The sequence below is a fragment of the Lepidochelys kempii genome, chromosome 9 (assembly GCF_965140285.1).
Source record: "Lepidochelys kempii isolate rLepKem1 chromosome 9, rLepKem1.hap1, whole genome shotgun sequence".
Lineage (NCBI taxonomy): Eukaryota > Metazoa > Chordata > Testudines > Cheloniidae > Lepidochelys > Lepidochelys kempii.
This window is the reverse complement of record NC_136388.1, coordinates 35,940,063-35,958,653: the sequence shown is the minus strand read 5'-3', so window position 1 is coordinate 35,958,653 and position 18,591 is coordinate 35,940,063. Positions and strand designations below refer to the sequence as shown.

General features: G+C 42.6%; 1 protein-coding gene across 5 annotated transcripts in view; it reads left to right on the top strand.

Annotated features, from left to right (window-relative positions):
* Positions 1-18,591, top strand: part of NYAP2 (neuronal tyrosine-phosphorylated phosphoinositide-3-kinase adaptor 2) — a 180,614-nt gene that overhangs the window by 99,093 nt on the left and 62,930 nt on the right. For all 5 annotated transcript variants that reach the window (XM_073359901.2, XM_073359902.2, XM_073359900.2 and 2 more), the window contains one exon: positions 13,184-14,281. In XM_073359901.2, coding sequence (XP_073216002.2) covers positions 13,184-14,281 — 1,098 coding nt within the window. The remainder of the gene's footprint in view (positions 1-13,183; positions 14,282-18,591) is intronic.

The following is an 18,591-nucleotide window of genomic DNA, read 5'->3' as shown; positions in this document are numbered from 1 at the left end:
TTGTTACTCCGTAGATGCTTTTCCATACTCTCATAGTGGATGTAATGAGAGGGCATTTTTTTCATTCAATGCTCCAACCAGTTAAGCTACTGTACAACGTCAGCCTTAGGCAGACACTGCTAAAATACAATAGCAGACTAGTTACTAAAACCAACAACAAACAAGCACATATGTTTTGTAAATTGATTTCTTTCTGAGCATGGTTCAGTAGTTTCATTTGCACATGCTTCATGTAATTCATCTAGTGATACTTGTTGTTGATCATTTTATATACAGGTTATATAATCTATAGCTAGAGGTCCTCCAGATTATAGTACAGTTGCACTATTTTCATATCTGATCACTTTAGTCCTAGTCAGGTTAATGCATATTCTGTAGAATGATGTAGTTTATGGATGTACCATCTTCTGAAGACACTGGAGTGGACTCTGCTCTTGATTATGCTGGCATAAATCAGGAATAATTCCACTCATTACACTGGAATTGTTCAAGGCTTACACCAGAATAATAGAGCATACTTTGAATATATTTGGATGTAGCAGCAATATTCAAAGAGGTTTTTTTCCGAAATCATTAATCAGCAACGTCTGCCCATAGAGGGACTCTTAAACATCCACTTTTTTATTTGCCAGCAGTTGTGCCTGGTCCATCATTTCCTTCCTGGAGAAGGAGGCCACTTCAAACTCACAATTGTTTTAAACCAAAATGAGATTTTTTTCCACCTTTGATGGCATTACTTTGCCTGAAAACAAGAGCTCTCCACGGAATGAAATAGTACAGAAAGGCTTGACAGCATAAATGTTCCATTTGTTCCCCAAATATTGACTTTTTATTTGTCATTTGCTTGCTCACTGTTATCTCAGTTTTCCGGACAATTAAGGTTGGTCAGTTACTCAGTCTTGAAGGGATCTAGGATATGCAACTCAAATTTAGAGGTACAAGGTCTGTAGTTGAGAGGGGAATCAGTTATTTTATAATATTCTGGGAGTCTTTTGTAAATTCTTCATTGTGAGAGAGGTTAATTAATGCAGCTCATTATGCCAGAGAAATGCACAGAGAAGTAGAGGTCTAGTATGGTTGAAAGGAGAAGACAGCCTGTAGGTCTGATGCTCCTAGGCCTTGAGTATAGGAGGAGTGTCCCCTCCAGCACAGAAAGCTCTAAGGCCCAACCTGACAGAGGCATATCTTCAGGCCATGGTGTTTATCCAGTCTTTGATATGTTGATGCAACATTGAAGGAATTGTTGGATTAAATGCAGACTCAAATTTACTATCAAGGGCCAAATTCTGCTCTTTTATACTGCTGTTAATTCTGGATTATCATCTCCTTTTGAGTAAATTGGTTTACACTAGTGTAAATGAGAGTAGAATTTGGCTTTAAAGAGGTGAAAGAAATTATGACCAAAATCTGGGATGTAAACATTCTTGAAGAAGAATGTACCTTAAATGTAGCCTGAAAGCACCTGAGGCCACTGAGGGTGTGTCTCCAGAGCCAGTGGCAGCCTGCGGCACCAGGCCTCTGAGCCCAGGTCAACGGACGTGGGCTTATGGGGCTCACGCTACCATGCTAAGAATAGCTGTGTGGGCAACGCTTTGAATTTGCACCTCCGGTTGGGGCTTGGGCTCTGAAACCCATCACCATAATTGAGAGCTCTAGCTCCTGACCAGTCACAACATCTACACAGCGGTTTTAAGTGCTGTAGCACAAACCTGAGTCTGTTGATGCAGGCTTGGGAGCTTGCTGCCACAAGCTGTGTAAATTTACCTTAATTGACATCAGAGTGGTATTTTATGAAGCGATCTTTCAGTCCCCTCACTTGGCTGTGCTTGAGTCATTCTTTAACCACCCACACAAGGGCTAGGAAGGGAGGGACATAGATTATTTGGTGGTGGGGGAATGTATTTGTAGCAACATTAAATTTCTGTCAAAACCAACTACTGCTTGAAGGGCCTTTACACTGAGTGCTCTTTTATCTGTTGTCCCTTCCTCTCTGTACTTTTTCTTATTAGCTTGTTTTTAGAAAACTGAAAGCTGGTCCGTGTAAAAAAAAAACAAAACAAAACAAAAAAAACAACAACCCTCATGGACAATAATACTCTGAGAGCCAGCTTTGGTTGGTGACAAAGATATGCTCCCTAGTGTTAAAGCCAAAGCAGAGATGATATTTTGGATGGTCATGTCATCTGCCGAAAGACAGCTTTGTATGTTTTATTGATGTTAACAGATCAAGAACTTTTGCTATAGCAAGTTCCTCAGAGAGGAAAAGACGGATGTTCAACATAACGAGTGTTCAATATACATTGTCCAAGCCTCTTTATTTTTTACTATTTGTGTTACAATAATAAATTTTGGGCCCATTGTGCTAGGCATGGTATAAACACAAAATAAGGAACAGTCCCTGCTCCAAAGAGCTTGCAGTATAAATAGACAAAGGGTATAAGGGGAAACAGAGGCATGGAAAAACGAAATGACTTGCCCAAGGTCACACAGCTGGTCAGTGACAGAGCTGGAAATTTAACACAGGTCTCCTGAGTGCCAGTCCAGTGCACTGGAGCAGGAGTGGGCAAACTATTTGGCCTGAGGTCCACATCGGGTTTCCGAAATTGTATGGAGGGCTGGTTAGGGGAGGCTGTGCCTCCCCAGACAGCAAGGCGTGACGTGGCCCCTGCCCTCTATCTGACCCCCACCCCCGCTTCTCACCCCATGATGACCCCCCCCCCCCTCCGGGACCCCTGCCCCATCCACCACTCCCTGTCCCCTGACTGCCCCTGGAACCCCTGCCCCTGACTGCCCCCTGCCACCCCATTCAACACCCCCTCTCCTTCCTCACTGCCCCCCAGGGATCCCTGCCCCCATTCAACCCCCCTGTTCCCCGTCCTCTGACCATCCCGATCCCTATCCACACCCCCACCCCCTGACCACCCCTCCCAAACTCCCCTGCCCTCTATCCAACCCCTCCCACCCCTTGCCCCCTTACTGTGCTGCCTGGACCACTGATGGCTGGCGGTGCTACAGCCACGCTGCCCAGTGCACCAGGACAGGCAGCCGTGCCGCCCGGCCGGAGCCAGCCACGCCACCGTGCAGCACAGAGCACTGGGTCAGGCCGCGGCTCTGCAGCTGCGCTGCCCGGCAAGAGCTCGCAGCCCTACCGCCCAGAGCATTGCGTTGACGGAGCAGTGAGCTGAGTCTGCGGGGGAGGGGGAACAGTAGGAGAGGGGACAGGGGCTCGCAGGCCGGGCCTGGAGCTCAGGGCCCGGGCAGGAGGGTCCCGCAGGCCGGATGTGACCCGCAGGCTGTAGTTTGCCCACCTCTGCGATGGAGCATGCTGCTTTCTCAATACTGTCTCATGAAGAATACTCGCCAAATTCATCTATGGTATGAATGAAATTAGAGACACACAGATCTTGGTTCAGCAATGCACTTAAAGTGACATGTAACTTTAGCCAGGTGAGTCATCCCATTGAAGTCAATAGGGGCTACTCAAATGCTTAAACTTACATATGTGTATAATTGATTTGCTGCTTTGGGGGCATATTTTGTTTGATTAAATGGTGTATATGTTATAGTAGAAGAAAGTAATCTGTGACCTACAGTTTGATATTCAGTAATTACAGGGTTTTAATGAAAGGAATACTATAGCCTTTTGTTCTGTGGGTCCTTTCTAAGGAAGACGCAAATATAGGCTGAGCAATTCCTATTGCTAAGCAAATATAATCTTTTAAGGAGAAAATTTTTAAATTTGTAATTTAAGCAACTGGAAATCTTTTGTTTAGAAAGAAATTCTGCTTTAAAATTACATTTGATGTGGCACCTTTTAAACATTGAAAGGTAGGAGTTTAATTGTTTCATGTACTTAATTTTCTTCTTGCAGTGGGCTGAACTGCACAGTACATTGACTATGTGTGGGTCGCAAAATCTGGTAAACAGCTAAGGCACAGTAGAAAATGACAAACTCGTTTTATTAAAAAAATTGTCCTTTTTTCCATACACTGAGCAAATAATGAAAAGAAATGCCACAACATGATTTCATAGTTCAGTCTCTCCTTAAAGAGGAAAAAGACTTCAGAAGGATAGGATGACAAGAAGCAGGCTGAATTTCCAAAATTAACTGTGAAAGGCAGATCATTTAGGCATGTCTGAAAGCTATGCATAACCTTTGTGCTACAAATATCTCATTTCAAAAATGTCAGACTCTGCTTATTCAGGAGGGCTGCCAGTAGGCTATTTTAAGCTTCTTGTTTCTAAAGCACAGCTGCCTCTATATCTTGGTTTATTAGCCATATTTCTTCATTCAGTCATTGGAGGTATTAATAATGGTGGTAGAATTCTATTCAATATAGGAGATTTGATATCAAAGTAGTTTTAGATTCGCTAAAGTTCTGGCTTATTTCTAAAGTTTAGCAGCTGATCACAGTGGCTCCTATCCTCCAGCTGTGACTGGTTTGGGCTGTTTCAACAGGACAAAGCAGCACTATAGCTAGGAGATCCAAGATCCTACAAGAGGATCTTGTAGGATCCTTTGAGCAATTGGGACACTCCAGATGATGTAGAACCACTATAGCAACTCCTAAACCATCCCTCACCCAGCCAAGTTCAGAGTTCCTGCTAGGCTTTCAAAGGCTGCCTACCAGCACTGTATCCATTTTATCTATATGGACCACCTAAGGTTCCCCTGGGGTGGTGGGCAGCTCTGCACAACCCCAATACAGAGCTAATTCTTACAGGCACGACCTAGGCCCGAACGTGGTAACCATATATATTCATCTCTCCCTCTAAAGATAACATTGACAAATTAATCATGCTGGTAAAACGAGGCACAGTTTTACATTGCTCGTTAAGGGTCTGTGCACCTTGCACAGAGGGATGGAATCCTTAGTCCCAGCCGGCTCTTGCTTGGGTTGGAGCTGCTCCACGTCTGAGACATGGAGCAGGAAAACAGGTTGAGCAGGAAACCAGTGTGAGCAGGAATACTGGTTGTGCAGTATAAATCCCCTCATGTAACTTTGTGGGCCAGTGAATCTATGCAATTCACACATTCACTGCCCTCTGCCTTCTTCCATGTGAACCCCTGTGGAGATTGGACCCATGGCAAGCAGAAGACTGCAAAAAATCTCCATAGCTGATATCAAAGACAGTTGGATCATGCTGATTCTGCTGTATTTTGGTCTTTCCGATGCTGGTAGCAAAGTACCAAAGTTGTATTTCCTTTTCAACTAGCTGTGCAAATGATAGTGTGATGCTTGTGATAGTGTGATGCTTGTGATTACAAACCAATCACAGTACACAGTCCAGACACTGAATACTCAATCTTCAATCTCAAAATTGTTTCTCGTAATCCTGTTATAACCAGGAATAGTAGCTTCAGATAGTCTAAAACTATTCTGTTTTTGCAGTTTCTCAAGTATTTTTAACTGTAAGCAATACAGTTGGGCAGAAGACCATTCCTAGAATCATTTTCTGATGGAAAATGCAATTCCAACAAAATCAAAATGCTAAATAAAATCATGTCAATGTTGCCAAAATTTTGTTTCAGAGAACAAAAGGGGGGAAAGTTCCAACAATGTTGAAATGCTCCATTTTAACATTTTTCAGAAGTGAAAAACTTTGGTTTTTTCCTTTCAAGATGACTTATCTTGATTTTTTTTAAAAATTTTGTAATAATATGAAGAAGTCAAAATCAAAATGAAATGTTTTGATTTTTATCAAAACAAAATATTTTTATTGGCCTGAAAGAATTTTTCTCCTGAATGTTCTTTCAAAGAGAATTTCCAAAGTTTGGGGGTTTGTTTCTAATTGGAATGAAAACAAATTTTGAAATCTCAAAATCCTTCATGACACAGAATTTCTGTTCTCCACAAAGTCCTAGTAAATAATTTTTTCTAAACCTTAATATACCAAAATTTCATTTTAATACATCCAATACAAATCATCCATCCAGGAACAAGGTGCACAGGCCATGCTTACAAGTTGGGGTGACAGTATCCTGGAAAGCAGTGACTCTGGAAAGGATCTAGGGGTCATAGTGGACAAGCAACTCAACATGAGCTCCCAATGTGATGCTATGGTAAAAAGGACTAACGCGATCCTTGGAAGTTTAAACAGGGAAGTAGTGAGTAGGAATAGGGAAGTGATTTTTACTATATGGCAGTGGTGAGACCAGCACTAGAATACTGCATCTAGTTCTGGTGTCCACATTTTAAAAAATGGTGATGGGAAAATTGGAGTGGGTGCACAAAAGAGCCACAAAAATAATTCAAGGGCTGGAGAGGGCAAAACTTAAAGATCGCAATCTGTTTAGTTTACCAAAAAAAGATTGAGAGGTGACTTAATTAGTGTATAAATATCTTCACGGGGAGAATCCTGGGTGCTAAAGGGCTTTGTAATCTACTGGAATCTATAACTGTAATCCTAAGGACAGGCATAACAAGAGCCAATTGCTGAAAGCTGAAGCCAGACAAATTCAAATTGGAAATAAGGCACAGATTTTTATTACTGAGGGTGATTAGCCATTATAACAAACTGCCAAGGGAAGAGGTGGATTCTCCATCTTTTGATATCTTCAGATCAAGACTGGATGCTTTTCTGAAAGATATGTTTTAGCCAAACACAAGTTATTGGTCTCAATCCAGTAGTAACTGGGCAAAATGTAAGGGCCTGTGATATATAGGAGGTCACACAAGAAAGGCTTTAAATTCTAGGTATCTATGAAAAAATCAGAGGAACGCAGGATGAAACTGTCATGGAGTCACGGGGTCTGGTCTATGCCCCAGCCTGTCACCAGTCTCCTGGGAGTGACCCCTCTAGTGTGCCAGGCCCCAAGTTCCACAGGGCAGGCCCGTGGCCTCCAAGACTGGGCAGTTGGCACCAGCAATCCCTCTCTTAAGCCACATAGCCCATCTTGGTCAAACAGTGCCCTGATAGGCCAGCCAAGCTGTGAGGGACTCCATCTCTGGCTCCCTCTCTCTTTGTTTCCTCCAGTCTGGGCTCCTGAGTCCCTCCAAAAAGCCTCCTTCTTCCAGTCACCTGACACCTTGTTTTTCAGTTCAGTTCCCAAGTCCTCCCAGCTGGAGTTTCATGCAGTTGGGTGTTGATTGTTCAGTCATTGTGGCATCTCTTTGTCTTGCTGGAGCGAAAACGGAATACACTGCATGGGGCTGGCATGAAGCCCTCCCAGCCCTCCCCGAGTGGGGCTGGCCTGAGGCCCCCCACTATTCCCTGCATGCAGGGCTGACCCAAGATCCCCTGCCACCCACCTGTGTGTGGCTGGCCCAGGCAGAGCCACTCTCCCGAGCCCGCCCTCCCGCACAGAGCTGTCACTGCCATTTGCCCCCTCCTCCCAAATGTTCCTCCACATCCTGACCCCACTTTTTTGCAAAACTGGGCATTTGTCCTGTTTGCTCTTGCCAACTGATGATCAGTTAGCAATGCCATGTTCAGATGGAAACTGAGGCATGCTTTAAGATTCATAAAAATATTTCAGAAAATTCCCACTTTGCCACAGTAGAAGATGTGAAGATGAATAAATGCTGGAATGTTTAGAGACGGTCCCAACAGGCTGAGGTGCTGAGCAGCCACCACTCCCATTGACTTCAGTGAGACTTGTGGGTGCTCAGCTCCTGTCAAAATAAGACTCTTAACAGCATGATATGAAGACCTGATCCAAAGCCCACTGAAGCGTATGAGAGTCTTTTCATTGCTGTCAGTGAGCTTCAGATCAGGCGTTTAGTGCTTAGAAGTAGTAATAGTAGCAAGGTAGCGATGGCAGGTTAGTAAGAACAAGTGACCAGTGGCATAGTAATCCATGTTGAAAAGCATTTAATTATTCCATGCTTATAGCAGACAACCCTGCAGTGTGTGTGTATCACCAATGTGTCAGCCATAGCTGCTTTTCATAGGAGATTGTGTTCCCAGTAGGTATGCTGAATGCTTTCCCGGCCTGATAAATGTCAAGTACTAAGGCAATGCTGCCTTTCCGCTCACAGGGATTGCCAAATAATCTGCTTTCATTAACTATGGGACCTTGGCAGAGCTCCTCGTGTACAGCTATGACTGCCAAATGTTAGTTATACATAAATTTGCAGACACATTGTCTGCGCCTTTCATTACAGTTGCACAGTTTTCTTAATTGCAGCATTCTTGTGTTCCGTCTACAATTCTTTGAGTGGTCGTCTATAAATAGGTATTTCATGATTCTGCAGCAGTGGGTTTTGCCACAAAGTTAATCTCTTGCTACAGAAGTGTGCTAAGCCTTTCCAAAATAATAGTAATAATTAATAATAATGATAAGCCTGAATCATCATGGTGTTATTTCAGTTTGACACCTATATGGTGTTGTTTCAGTTTGACACCTATATGGGGTACAGTATACTCTCATTCAGTTGCAATGAAGTCTGACTTCATTGACATTGAATGAGAGTACACGGCACCCCATGTAGGTGCGTAGTAGCTTCCCTGCTCCCTTTCTTACTCAGAGGCCTCTGCTGTCCCGTCCCGTTCCCCCCCCCCCCCACACCAGTTTATTTGGCTAGTTTCTCTTGTGTCTTATAATACCACATATTCCTGGTAAAAGTAATATATAGTAGGTTCCTAAATTTACAAAAAAACAACATTTTATAAAATATTTAAAGTCCTACAGATTGCTGGGGATGGGGGAAAGCATCTAAATTATGTGTTGCTAATCTACTACTAAAAAAACCCTGCTTAACTTATTTAAACTATGGTAGAGAAAAAATAAAATAACTGTGAAGGAAAAAAATCACTCCATAGGTATTTATCTTCCACCCTATACAGCAGGGTTGGGTCAGCTGACCTTTCTGTTGATAAGAGCATCATGTGCCAGTTGCAAAAAGCCTGCATGTCACTGTAGTTTTGTGTGTGTGTGTGAGAGAGAATGTCTTAAAGAGAAGCAAGGCCTTCCCCACAACTCAATGGAATTCCTCTTTTTCTGTCTTAGAGCTGGTTGGAAAATTAAACCAAACATTGTTTGGTCACAATTTACAGGTTTGTCAAATAGTAAAGTTTTGTGGAAACGGTTATATTTTGATAAACTGTCTACTGAACACTCTCTCCTTACTAACCTGCCGTCGCTACTGAACACAGGGAGCGTTCCATCTGAATCCCTGTTTCAGTGTTTCCAAAACAAAATATTGCAGGATTTCAAAATATTGAAAAAAACCTTGGACGTTTCAGCTCTTTGTCCCAATTTGGGTTATTAAGTTCCAAAAATTCAAACATTTTTACAGATGTGAAATTTTGTTTTCTGGCCAGCTCAGTCTATTTGTCTGTATTGTGAAAACTTTTGTATGCCACATCGGATCAATTCCAAAATTGCAGGGAAAGTTCTATGCATCAATGGCAGAAAGAACCCAATGATTTTGGTGAAAATTGGAAAAATGATAGGAGGGAAATTAGGGACACACAGAGTCCCTTGCAACTGGTTAGCAGACCCAGGAGCTTCAAGCACCTTTGCAATTGTCTAGAATGGGTTGCATTAGCAACTTTCAGCATTCCATCTCAGCTCTGCCCATCCTCCCATCTGTGGGGGACCACACAGCACCTCTGGCAGAGAGAATAGGGGACACAGGTATGGGGGGAAGGACAACATGGGGGACAAATAGCTCCAGCCATGTGGCAGAAGAGGGAATGTGGGGGTACTCAAAGCTGCCATGGTGAGGAAGAGTGAAAGGGGGGAAAGGATGGATGGGGAGACTGGGGATCGTGGTATGAGGGAGAAGAATATGTGGATGGGTGGGGAGTGTAGACAGACAGTGGTATGGGGGATAATAGGAGAGGGAGGGAACACAAGTGAATTAAATTAAATCTAACTGAGGCCACTTTACTGGTGAATGAGAGCATTGGCACATGAGTATAATGTACTTTAAATTCACACCTTGAGTTAATTTAGCATAACCTTCCTGAGTGTCCCTGTGTAGCCATGCCTTCAGGAGTCTTACAGAGTCAGGCTCCAAGTTCCTAAGGGTTTGGCTGCACCACTGTAGCGCTTCAGTGTAGACACTCACTGCAGTGGCAGAAGGGCTTCTCCCATCGTTGTAGTTAATCTACCTCCCTGAGAGCTGGTAGCTAGGTCAATGTAAGAATTCTTCCATCAACCTAGTGCTGTCTACATCAGGGGCTAGGTCAGCTTCATTACATTGCTTGGGGTGTGGATTTTTCACCCCCCTGAGCAACATAGCTGAGTCGACCTCACTTTTCAGTGCAGACCTGGCCTCTGGCTACTACACTACGGAGCTTATGTCAGCATATCTGTCAGCCAGCCCTCTGGTATAGATCTGGCCTACACCACCTCCCTGAATGACAGTAGCTATGCTGACTGAAGCATTCCATCAGGGGTGTGGTTTTTCACACCCCAATTGATATAGGTGTGGTTGAATAAATTTGAAGTGTAGACCAAACCTAAGTTACCTCTGAAAATGTTATCCAGTGTCTGTATTCTCCTCTATGCTAACATGAGGGTCATCTTGCTGTACCCACCAGGGCTCTTTGCATTCCTCCATTCACCCCACTCACATTCCCCATTTGCCACCCTCCCATTCCCCTCTGTTCAGGGGCTCCCTACACAACTCCATGCCCATCTTTATGCCAGGGGCTCTGTGTGCCTCCCAGGTTGCCCCCTTCTAGTGAGTAAGCTAAACTGAACTATGCCACTTTACTTCTGAATGAGAGCATTCACACAAGGGCCAATGCACTTTAACTGATGCACTTTACATTCACACCTTTAATGAATTCAGCATAACTTTCTTGAGTGTCCCTGTGGAGACTTGCCCTAAGAGACTTTTGGAAATGAGATTTAGCCTCCTAACTGAATGCCTACACCAGTGGTTCCCAAACTTGTTCCGCCGCTTGTGCAGGGAAAGCCCCTGGTGGTCCAGGCCAGTTTGTTTACCTGCCGCATCCACAGGTTCGGCCGATCACGGCTCCCAGTGGCCACGGTTCGCTGCTCCAGGCCAATGGGAGCTGCTGGAAGCGGCGGCCAGTACGTCCCTCAGCCTGCGCCGCTTCCAGCAGCTCCCATTGGCCTGGAGCAGCGAACCGCAGCCAGGCCGCGATCGGCCGAACCTGCGGATGCGGCAGGTAAACAAACTGGCCCAGCCCACCAGGGGGTTTCCCCGCACAAGTGGCAGAACAAGTTTGGGAACCACTGGCCTACATTATAGGAATTATCCTGGCATGTAGGTAGGCTAGCATAACCCCACAGTGTAGACGCAGCCTACAGAAACAGAAAGGGATACTATCTCCCTGCATCATAGTAGTTAGGTCAGTGAAGCATTCTTGCATTTGATCTAGCTGTGTTGACATTGGGGTTTAGGTTGGTATGGCAACATTGGTCAGCAATGTGGATTTTTCACACCGCTGACCAAGGTAGATATGTTGACCTAAATTTTATGTGTAAACCAGGCATAATTCATTTAGGCCCTTCTGTAAATTTTACTCCTGACACATTTGAATACATTGTAGTACAACTTTTATGGGTTTGAAAATCTGGTTAAGTTCCTATTTCGTCCCTTCCTCTCAGAAGAAATCCTTTTTACCCATTATACTTATCCAGATACTACTGGCTTGAATGTGGTCTCAACACTCAATATAAACCCAAGTCTACTTATTCTTAAACAGAACTAGCAGTCTATTTAACTTGAACCTTTATTACCACAGCTTCCGTTAGGGGGTTAGAGGGTTGGACTAGATGACATCCTGAGGTCTCCTCCAACCCCGATATTCTATGACGGGGCATATGTCTTAGCAGTGAGCAGTAATGGTGTCTTATGTAACAAAGCACAAGTATGACAAAATAGCGATAATAATATGCTAGAATCCTTCCCCCATAAACAAGATAGTTCAAACACAGGCCATTATGCTAGCCTCTCCTACCCTAGAGCTGGGATCATAAGTAGACTGTCAAAATATGGTCTTCCAGCTGGCAGAACAATGTACTGTTGCTGACTTTAGTAGTGCATTTGAGGCTGAGCTTCTAGAAGGGGTCCTTTAAGTCCACAAGTGCTGCCTGGTTGATTTAAAGTTAGAAACTCACTAGATGTTTTTCTGAGGGGTCAGCAGAAGGTACTTGGAAAATTCTCTAAGTGTAGAGTTGACAGTATCACAGAGAAATACAGTAAAATTCTGGAAGATTGGCATGTTAAACTGAGCTATGATTTAGGACATTTAGAGCTGTGGGATACATCAATAAGGTGTCAGGGTTTTCAACATAGGGGAGATATTTATTCTACAAGAATAGAGGTAAGGGCTAGGATTCTTGCTGATTTTTTTGCAGGTGAGTTGGTTAAGTCCATTTAAGAGGATAAACTGACTTAACCCCAACCTTTAATGAGATATTTATACAGAGAGACCTACATGTAATTTTCATGTGTATGTTTCTTGTTGTATCTGTAGAGGACAGTTGCTATTAAATCTTTGACCTTTCATATCAAATGAATTTCATTGTAATATTTCAACTTGTAATTTCAAAAACAGATTTATGAATTGTTTCCAGATTTAAACTACTCAAAAGGTTCAAATCATTTGAGATGCTGAGTCCCTTCAGCTTCCATTGAACTCTTGGCATCTCACAACATGGAATCTAAATGAGTCATTAGAATGATTTTGAAGATAAGTATTACAGTACTTACATCGCAGTAAGTACAAATATACTTCATCAGTGGGACGAAACATGCACTTGTTATGCCCTCTACAGAATGGTCTCATAAATATAAGAGTCTTGATTCATCATTGTGTTACTCTAGTGTTATGCCTCTGTCACTCCAGTGTGATTGTCTGGGGTCTTAAAGATTCTTTCATGTTCATAAGAAGTACATTCCTAGGTACAACTGTTGTCTCTCCAGGGTTTTCATAAACTATAGTGATATTTCAGCAGAGTAATATTTAAATGTGAAAAGTGCCCTGTCCAAAGTTCCTGAGAGAGGGCAACCTTTGTGAGAGGAAGAAGTGCTCACTAAGAGTATAATTGTGGCACACCGTAGCAGGGTTGGGAAAGGGAAGGGCATGTTTTGAATGGGCCATTATTTTCAGTTGGGTTGCACTAGAATAACTGGAGTATTGCTAAGTGAATCAGGCCCCAGAAATCCATTCTAGAATGATAACATTGTAAGAAATTCTGTGTCCAAAGAAGTTTAAATATTTTTGATGAATTTATATTACATTCTGTTTTCAGCATCGGCCAAACCAAGACCCCACAGTGATGAATATACCAAGAAGATCCCTCCTCCTAAGCCTAAACGAAATCCAAACACTCAGCTAAGCACATCTTTTGATGAAACGTACATCAAAAAGCATGGCCCCATGAAGACAACACTCACTAGGGATGCCTCTTTATTGCAAGTCAGCAGTCCTGCCCCAGACACAGAAGAAGAAGAGCCTGTTTATATTGAAATGGTTGGGAATATACTAAGAGACTTCAAAAAAGATGAGGATGACCAAAGTGAAGCAGTCTATGAGGAGATGAAATACCCTATATTTGATGATGTAGGCCAAGATTCAAAGTGTTCATGTGAATATGACCATCACAGTTGTTCTTCTCAGTGTGCTACTCCCACAGTGCCTGACCTAGAATTCACCAAGTCCTCAGTGCCATCTACTCCCAAGGGCTTGCTTTGTGATATCCCCCCACCATTTCCAAATCTACTTTCTCATAGACCTCCACTACTGGTGTTTCCGCCAGCACCAGTGCAGTGTTCCCCAAATTCTGATGAGTCTCCTCTAACTCCACTGGAAGTCACAAAGCTTCCTGTATTAGAAAATGTGTCTTACATCAAACAACAAGTTGGAGCTTCTCCATCTTCACTGCCACCTCATACACCGGGCCATCAAAAACCGGAGAAAGACCAGACAGTATCTCATGGAACTACCACTCCTGGGCACTCCTCCTCACCTCCTCATCCTTCTACCTTATACAGAACACAGTCTCCACATGGCTACCCTAAAAGTCACTCTGCCTCACCTTCTCCTGTCAGTATGGGTAGGTCTCTTACCCCCTTAAGCCTCAAAAGACCTCCACCTTATGACTCTGTACATTCAGGAAGTCTCTCAAGAAGTTCTCCATCAGTGCCTCATTCTACAGCCAGAAACACGTTGCAGGAAGGGGGAAAGATGGTAAATGCCTCGGTCAATACCTACGGGTCATCATCACAGAGTGGTTCACGTTCTAGAACACCAACCAGTCCTTTAGAGGAATTAACCAGCCTCTTTACCTCAGGACGAAGTTTACTGAGGAAGTCGTCCAGTGGCAGAAGATCTAAAGAGCCTGCAGAGAGTAAGTTTTCAATACACTGTTTAACTGTCTCATTTACAGCATTATAACTCTTGTCATATTTTATTAAATCAGAACTGTGCAAATAACCACATAACTCAGCAACATGAATTATATATGCCTATTCCATTCCAGAGGAAAGTTGATTACCGATGAAAACTGCTTTTATATTTCATGTTTTTATTTTATATATCAAGGTTTCAAAGCTATTTGTCCTGTGTTATGAAGGCTTGCAAAAGAGAACTGTAAGAGATTTAAGGCCCGATCCCTGAAAGGTTTTAAAGGTTTCTGTTGTGGTGCCGAGTTCTGTCCAATGCCATTGAAGTGCCCTGAACTCACATGGAATTTATACCTCATGGACTCAGGCCCATAAATACTTAAATAATGTTATAACATGATGATAAATGTCCTAGTTGTTTTCAACAAAAGAATGCCACACCTTTGTTTCCTGGCTGATAGTCTCACCCTTAGCTCCCATTAGCTTTGAGGCTGCTCAGCATCTTACAGCATTCTGACCCTGAGACTTCACAAGGTGTAACTCTAACTGCAGTTAGCAAGAGATGAACATCCATAAGGGTAAACTTGGCACAGATATTAGTATGTCCCCAAATCCTTCAAAGTCAGTGAAACCAAAGACAGGGGTTAGGGTGGAATTTGGCCCTAAGCTTTTATAGATGAGTAAAGTCAGTGAGCTTGATATGATTTCTCAGTTTATTACTTTGATATCTTGAAGCCCGAATAGCTCAAATGCTTTTATTTGAGAATAGCTGATTTTGTAGCACTCTATTGGATGTTTGTACTAATCATATATTATACCTTTTTGGCAGAGATGTAACAAAAAAAGTTCCAAATTCTGTGCTGGCTTTCATCCTAATAAGTGATGGTGGTTAGGATGTCTTCAGGCTACCAACGTTTTATAGAGAGATGGGTCATTTTCTGAACTGCTTTATAATCTGTGTATCCCCCTGAAGTCAGCACTTGATTCTTCTGTTGCTGACAGCAGTTTTACACCTCCCCTTGGGACCAAGTCTCTTCTCATGTATATGAGTGTACATCAGGAGTAACTCCTTTGAAGCCTATGGATTTAAAACCGTGGCAGTGAGAAGGGAATTAGGCTCAGTAGGATACACAGAGTATAAGTCAGTGCAGAAATTAGCCTGATCCACCTACAATAGTTTGTCAGCCTGCAGACATAAATGCATTGTATGAAAGCTTAGTTCCATGATTCAGTAGTTTTGCCACAAATAATTACAGTAATAAAAATACAATAACACCAGGTTTGTGTGTGGGATGGAAACAAATTTGGGTCTAGAATGAGAAGGTTCTTGTAATAGGGGACAAATATGGAGTATGTTACAACATTTAGGAATAATTAAAGTGAAGTGGTAGAGAAACAGTGGAGGAGTAAAACTGGCAATAAACATTATTGTTTGTTAATAAGCAAACAAAAATCCAGCACCATCCAGAGAATGAATACATTCTAAGGTTCTTTCTTTGTCAGTGTGCATAAGAGAGCTGGCCTTAGAACCCTGAGAAATTCCCACAGTGAATGTGTCATTAGTTCCAAATGCTGAAATTTCAGGATCTCTTTATGCTGCCATTTCACAGATGACGCCATAGGTGCTGGAACTAGGGGTGCGGGGATGGGGGTGCTGCAGCACCCCCTGGTTTGAAGTGGTTTCTATTACATACAGGGTTTACAGTTTGGTTCGATGGCTCTCATTACTCCCACTATACAAATTGTTCCAGCACCCCTGGATGACCCCCCCCCAAAAAAGTTTTCTATAGTCCACTTGACTGAAATTAACTGTAGACTATCAAGGAGAATTTCAGATATGAATTTAAAGTAGATCCTGCCCTTGAGATCTCCACAAGAAGCAGCTTTCTTACTGGCTGCCCTAGGAATATTTTGTTTGCTCTTCCAAGGGGAGAGAAAGTGCCTGTTATTGGCCATTAGCAGTGAGAGAGAAGAGGAATTAGAGAAGCCAAATTTGGTTCCTTTAAGGACAAACCATCCATGTTATGTAGTGAAGCTAACAGCAAAAGACTCTGGAGTGCTGCTGTGTAGGGGAAGTAAACAGACTGTCAGTCTAATCCTGCTTTACTTCATGTGGTATTTACAGTATGATTTAATCTCCTGGGATTACCACAATAAGCAAGAACAGGGTTTGTGCTCAGATATTATAGCAATAGAAATCACTGTAGGATGACTTGTAACCAAGTATGAGATGAGCAATATCTCTCATGTAATTCTACAAAAAAAAAGGGGGGGAAAAAAAAGAGAGAGATCCACGATAACACAATTAGAGTAAATTGTGGAGTTTGAAAGCTTGTGACCAAGCTTGTCACATTTTGTGGTATATAATAACACACAGTGGAAGACAATGTAGACTAAACTTGTCTCCAGGTGTATTTAAGAAATTTTACTCATACAAATCATGCAGAAAGCCTGAGGCTGTCACACTATTTTGAATCAGGATGTAATACTCAACATTTATTTGAACAAGAGAAGAGCAAATGTAATATATGGCAAACCAGCACTGGCCCTTTTTTCTTTTTGCAAGCTTAATGTAATTTAGTCTGAACGAGTTTCTGGAAACCAGATGGAAGTAGAAAAAAAAGAGAAAGTTGTGTCCATCTTATGAAATAAGAGCTCAGAAACTAATCAATGTGTAGTTTGAAAAAATATATATATTTATTCTTGGCACATCTCAGGCAAGATTCTTATTGAAGCCTACGCAATTTGGCCCTCTGTGACTTGTTTGAAGTACTCACTGCTAAATGTAAGTTTTAAAAACTGCATGATACAGGATTTTGGATTCAAATTGGGCGTAGTAGGAATGTACTGTAGCAATTATGGAGCAAAGTCGACTCAGCTACATGGTTGCCACTCCAGCTGAATTTGGAAATGTTGAAAAGTTTCATTTCATTTCAAGTAGGCTCAACATTAAGCTGCGTCTGCCTGAAGTGCTGCAGGGGTGTAGTTTAGATGCTTCTGGTCCCTTTTGCTCTATGCTCTGGAATCCCCAGCTAAACTGCATCTCCCATGATCCACTGCAGCAGATCAGCCAAAGGGGAGGCTGCTGTGCATCATAGTAGTGTTGCCTAGGGAAATGGTAAGAGGCTATCTTTCTGAACTGTTGGGTTTTATTTTAGCTTTAGAAGAGGAAGGAGCCTCCTTTGTAGGCATAAAAGTGCTCACTGAAAATTGGCTGGAGTGGTCCTATAGTTGGCTGCAGTGGTCACTGCAGTGCTGATGAGCTCTGACTCTCATTAGCCTCCCAGGTCTCTTAGGATATGTCCAGACTGCAATGTCAGCCCAGAGCTAATAGAACTTGAGTTGGCAGACCCTGGGTTTGTTAACCTAGGGCTTGAACATCTACACTCATTTGTAACCCCAAGTTAGGAATTGTTGAACCCTGGGTCCAAACCTGGGGCTCCAGCATCTACAATGCATTATGCAGGCCCAAATTCAAACACCCGTATCCTGGACTTTCTAGCACCCTTCCCAAATGTGGCCACTCTAACCCTTTGTTCATGGTGCAGTGTGGGAAAACTTGACTGTTCACCAAAACTGCCTGTTCAGAGGACAAAGAAAGTCAGCCCAAGGGATTGTGGGGTACTTTTGACAGACTCACAGAGCATGCTTCCTGTGGGGCTGCAGTTACACTGCAAAACAATAGGGCTTGAATCCTGGGTCCCAGCTAGACTCAGGCTTGGACCATCCACTCCCTTGGAGCCTTGGGACCCTGTGTCTGAGCCCTGGCTTAGTGCAATTTGTGCATAGACTGAAGGGGGGGGTTAGGCTTAAGCCTGAGTTTGAACCCTGAGTTTACAGTGCAGTGGGTACAGCTTAGTATTTCTCAAAGTCCTCAATGAAAGCTGTTCATCCCTTTATTACCATACGCATCCACTTCCATCCCTGATAAAACCCAAACGTCAAAAGTACCACGCGTGTGTGTGCGCGTGTGTGTATCTGTGTGCGTATGTATAAAGACATTTAAAAATCATGAAACTCTTGGCAGGAATAAGAAAAATATATTTAGCAATGTGATTCAAAATGGTTTCAAAATAGTTCAAAACTAGTTTGAGAAATAGAGACGTCTGCTTAAATGGTGGATTTTACTACAGAAAATCTATATAGTATGTGTCTTTTATAAATCTTTTGTAAAACTGTAGTACTTTTATTTTTTTAAAAGATATTTGAAATCTTTGAATTGCTCCCTTAGCCACCTTTAAATCTAACTGCTAAAGCCTTCACATTTTATTAAGGCCTTCAGTTTAAATTACTGTAAAATCTCTGATTTGGGATT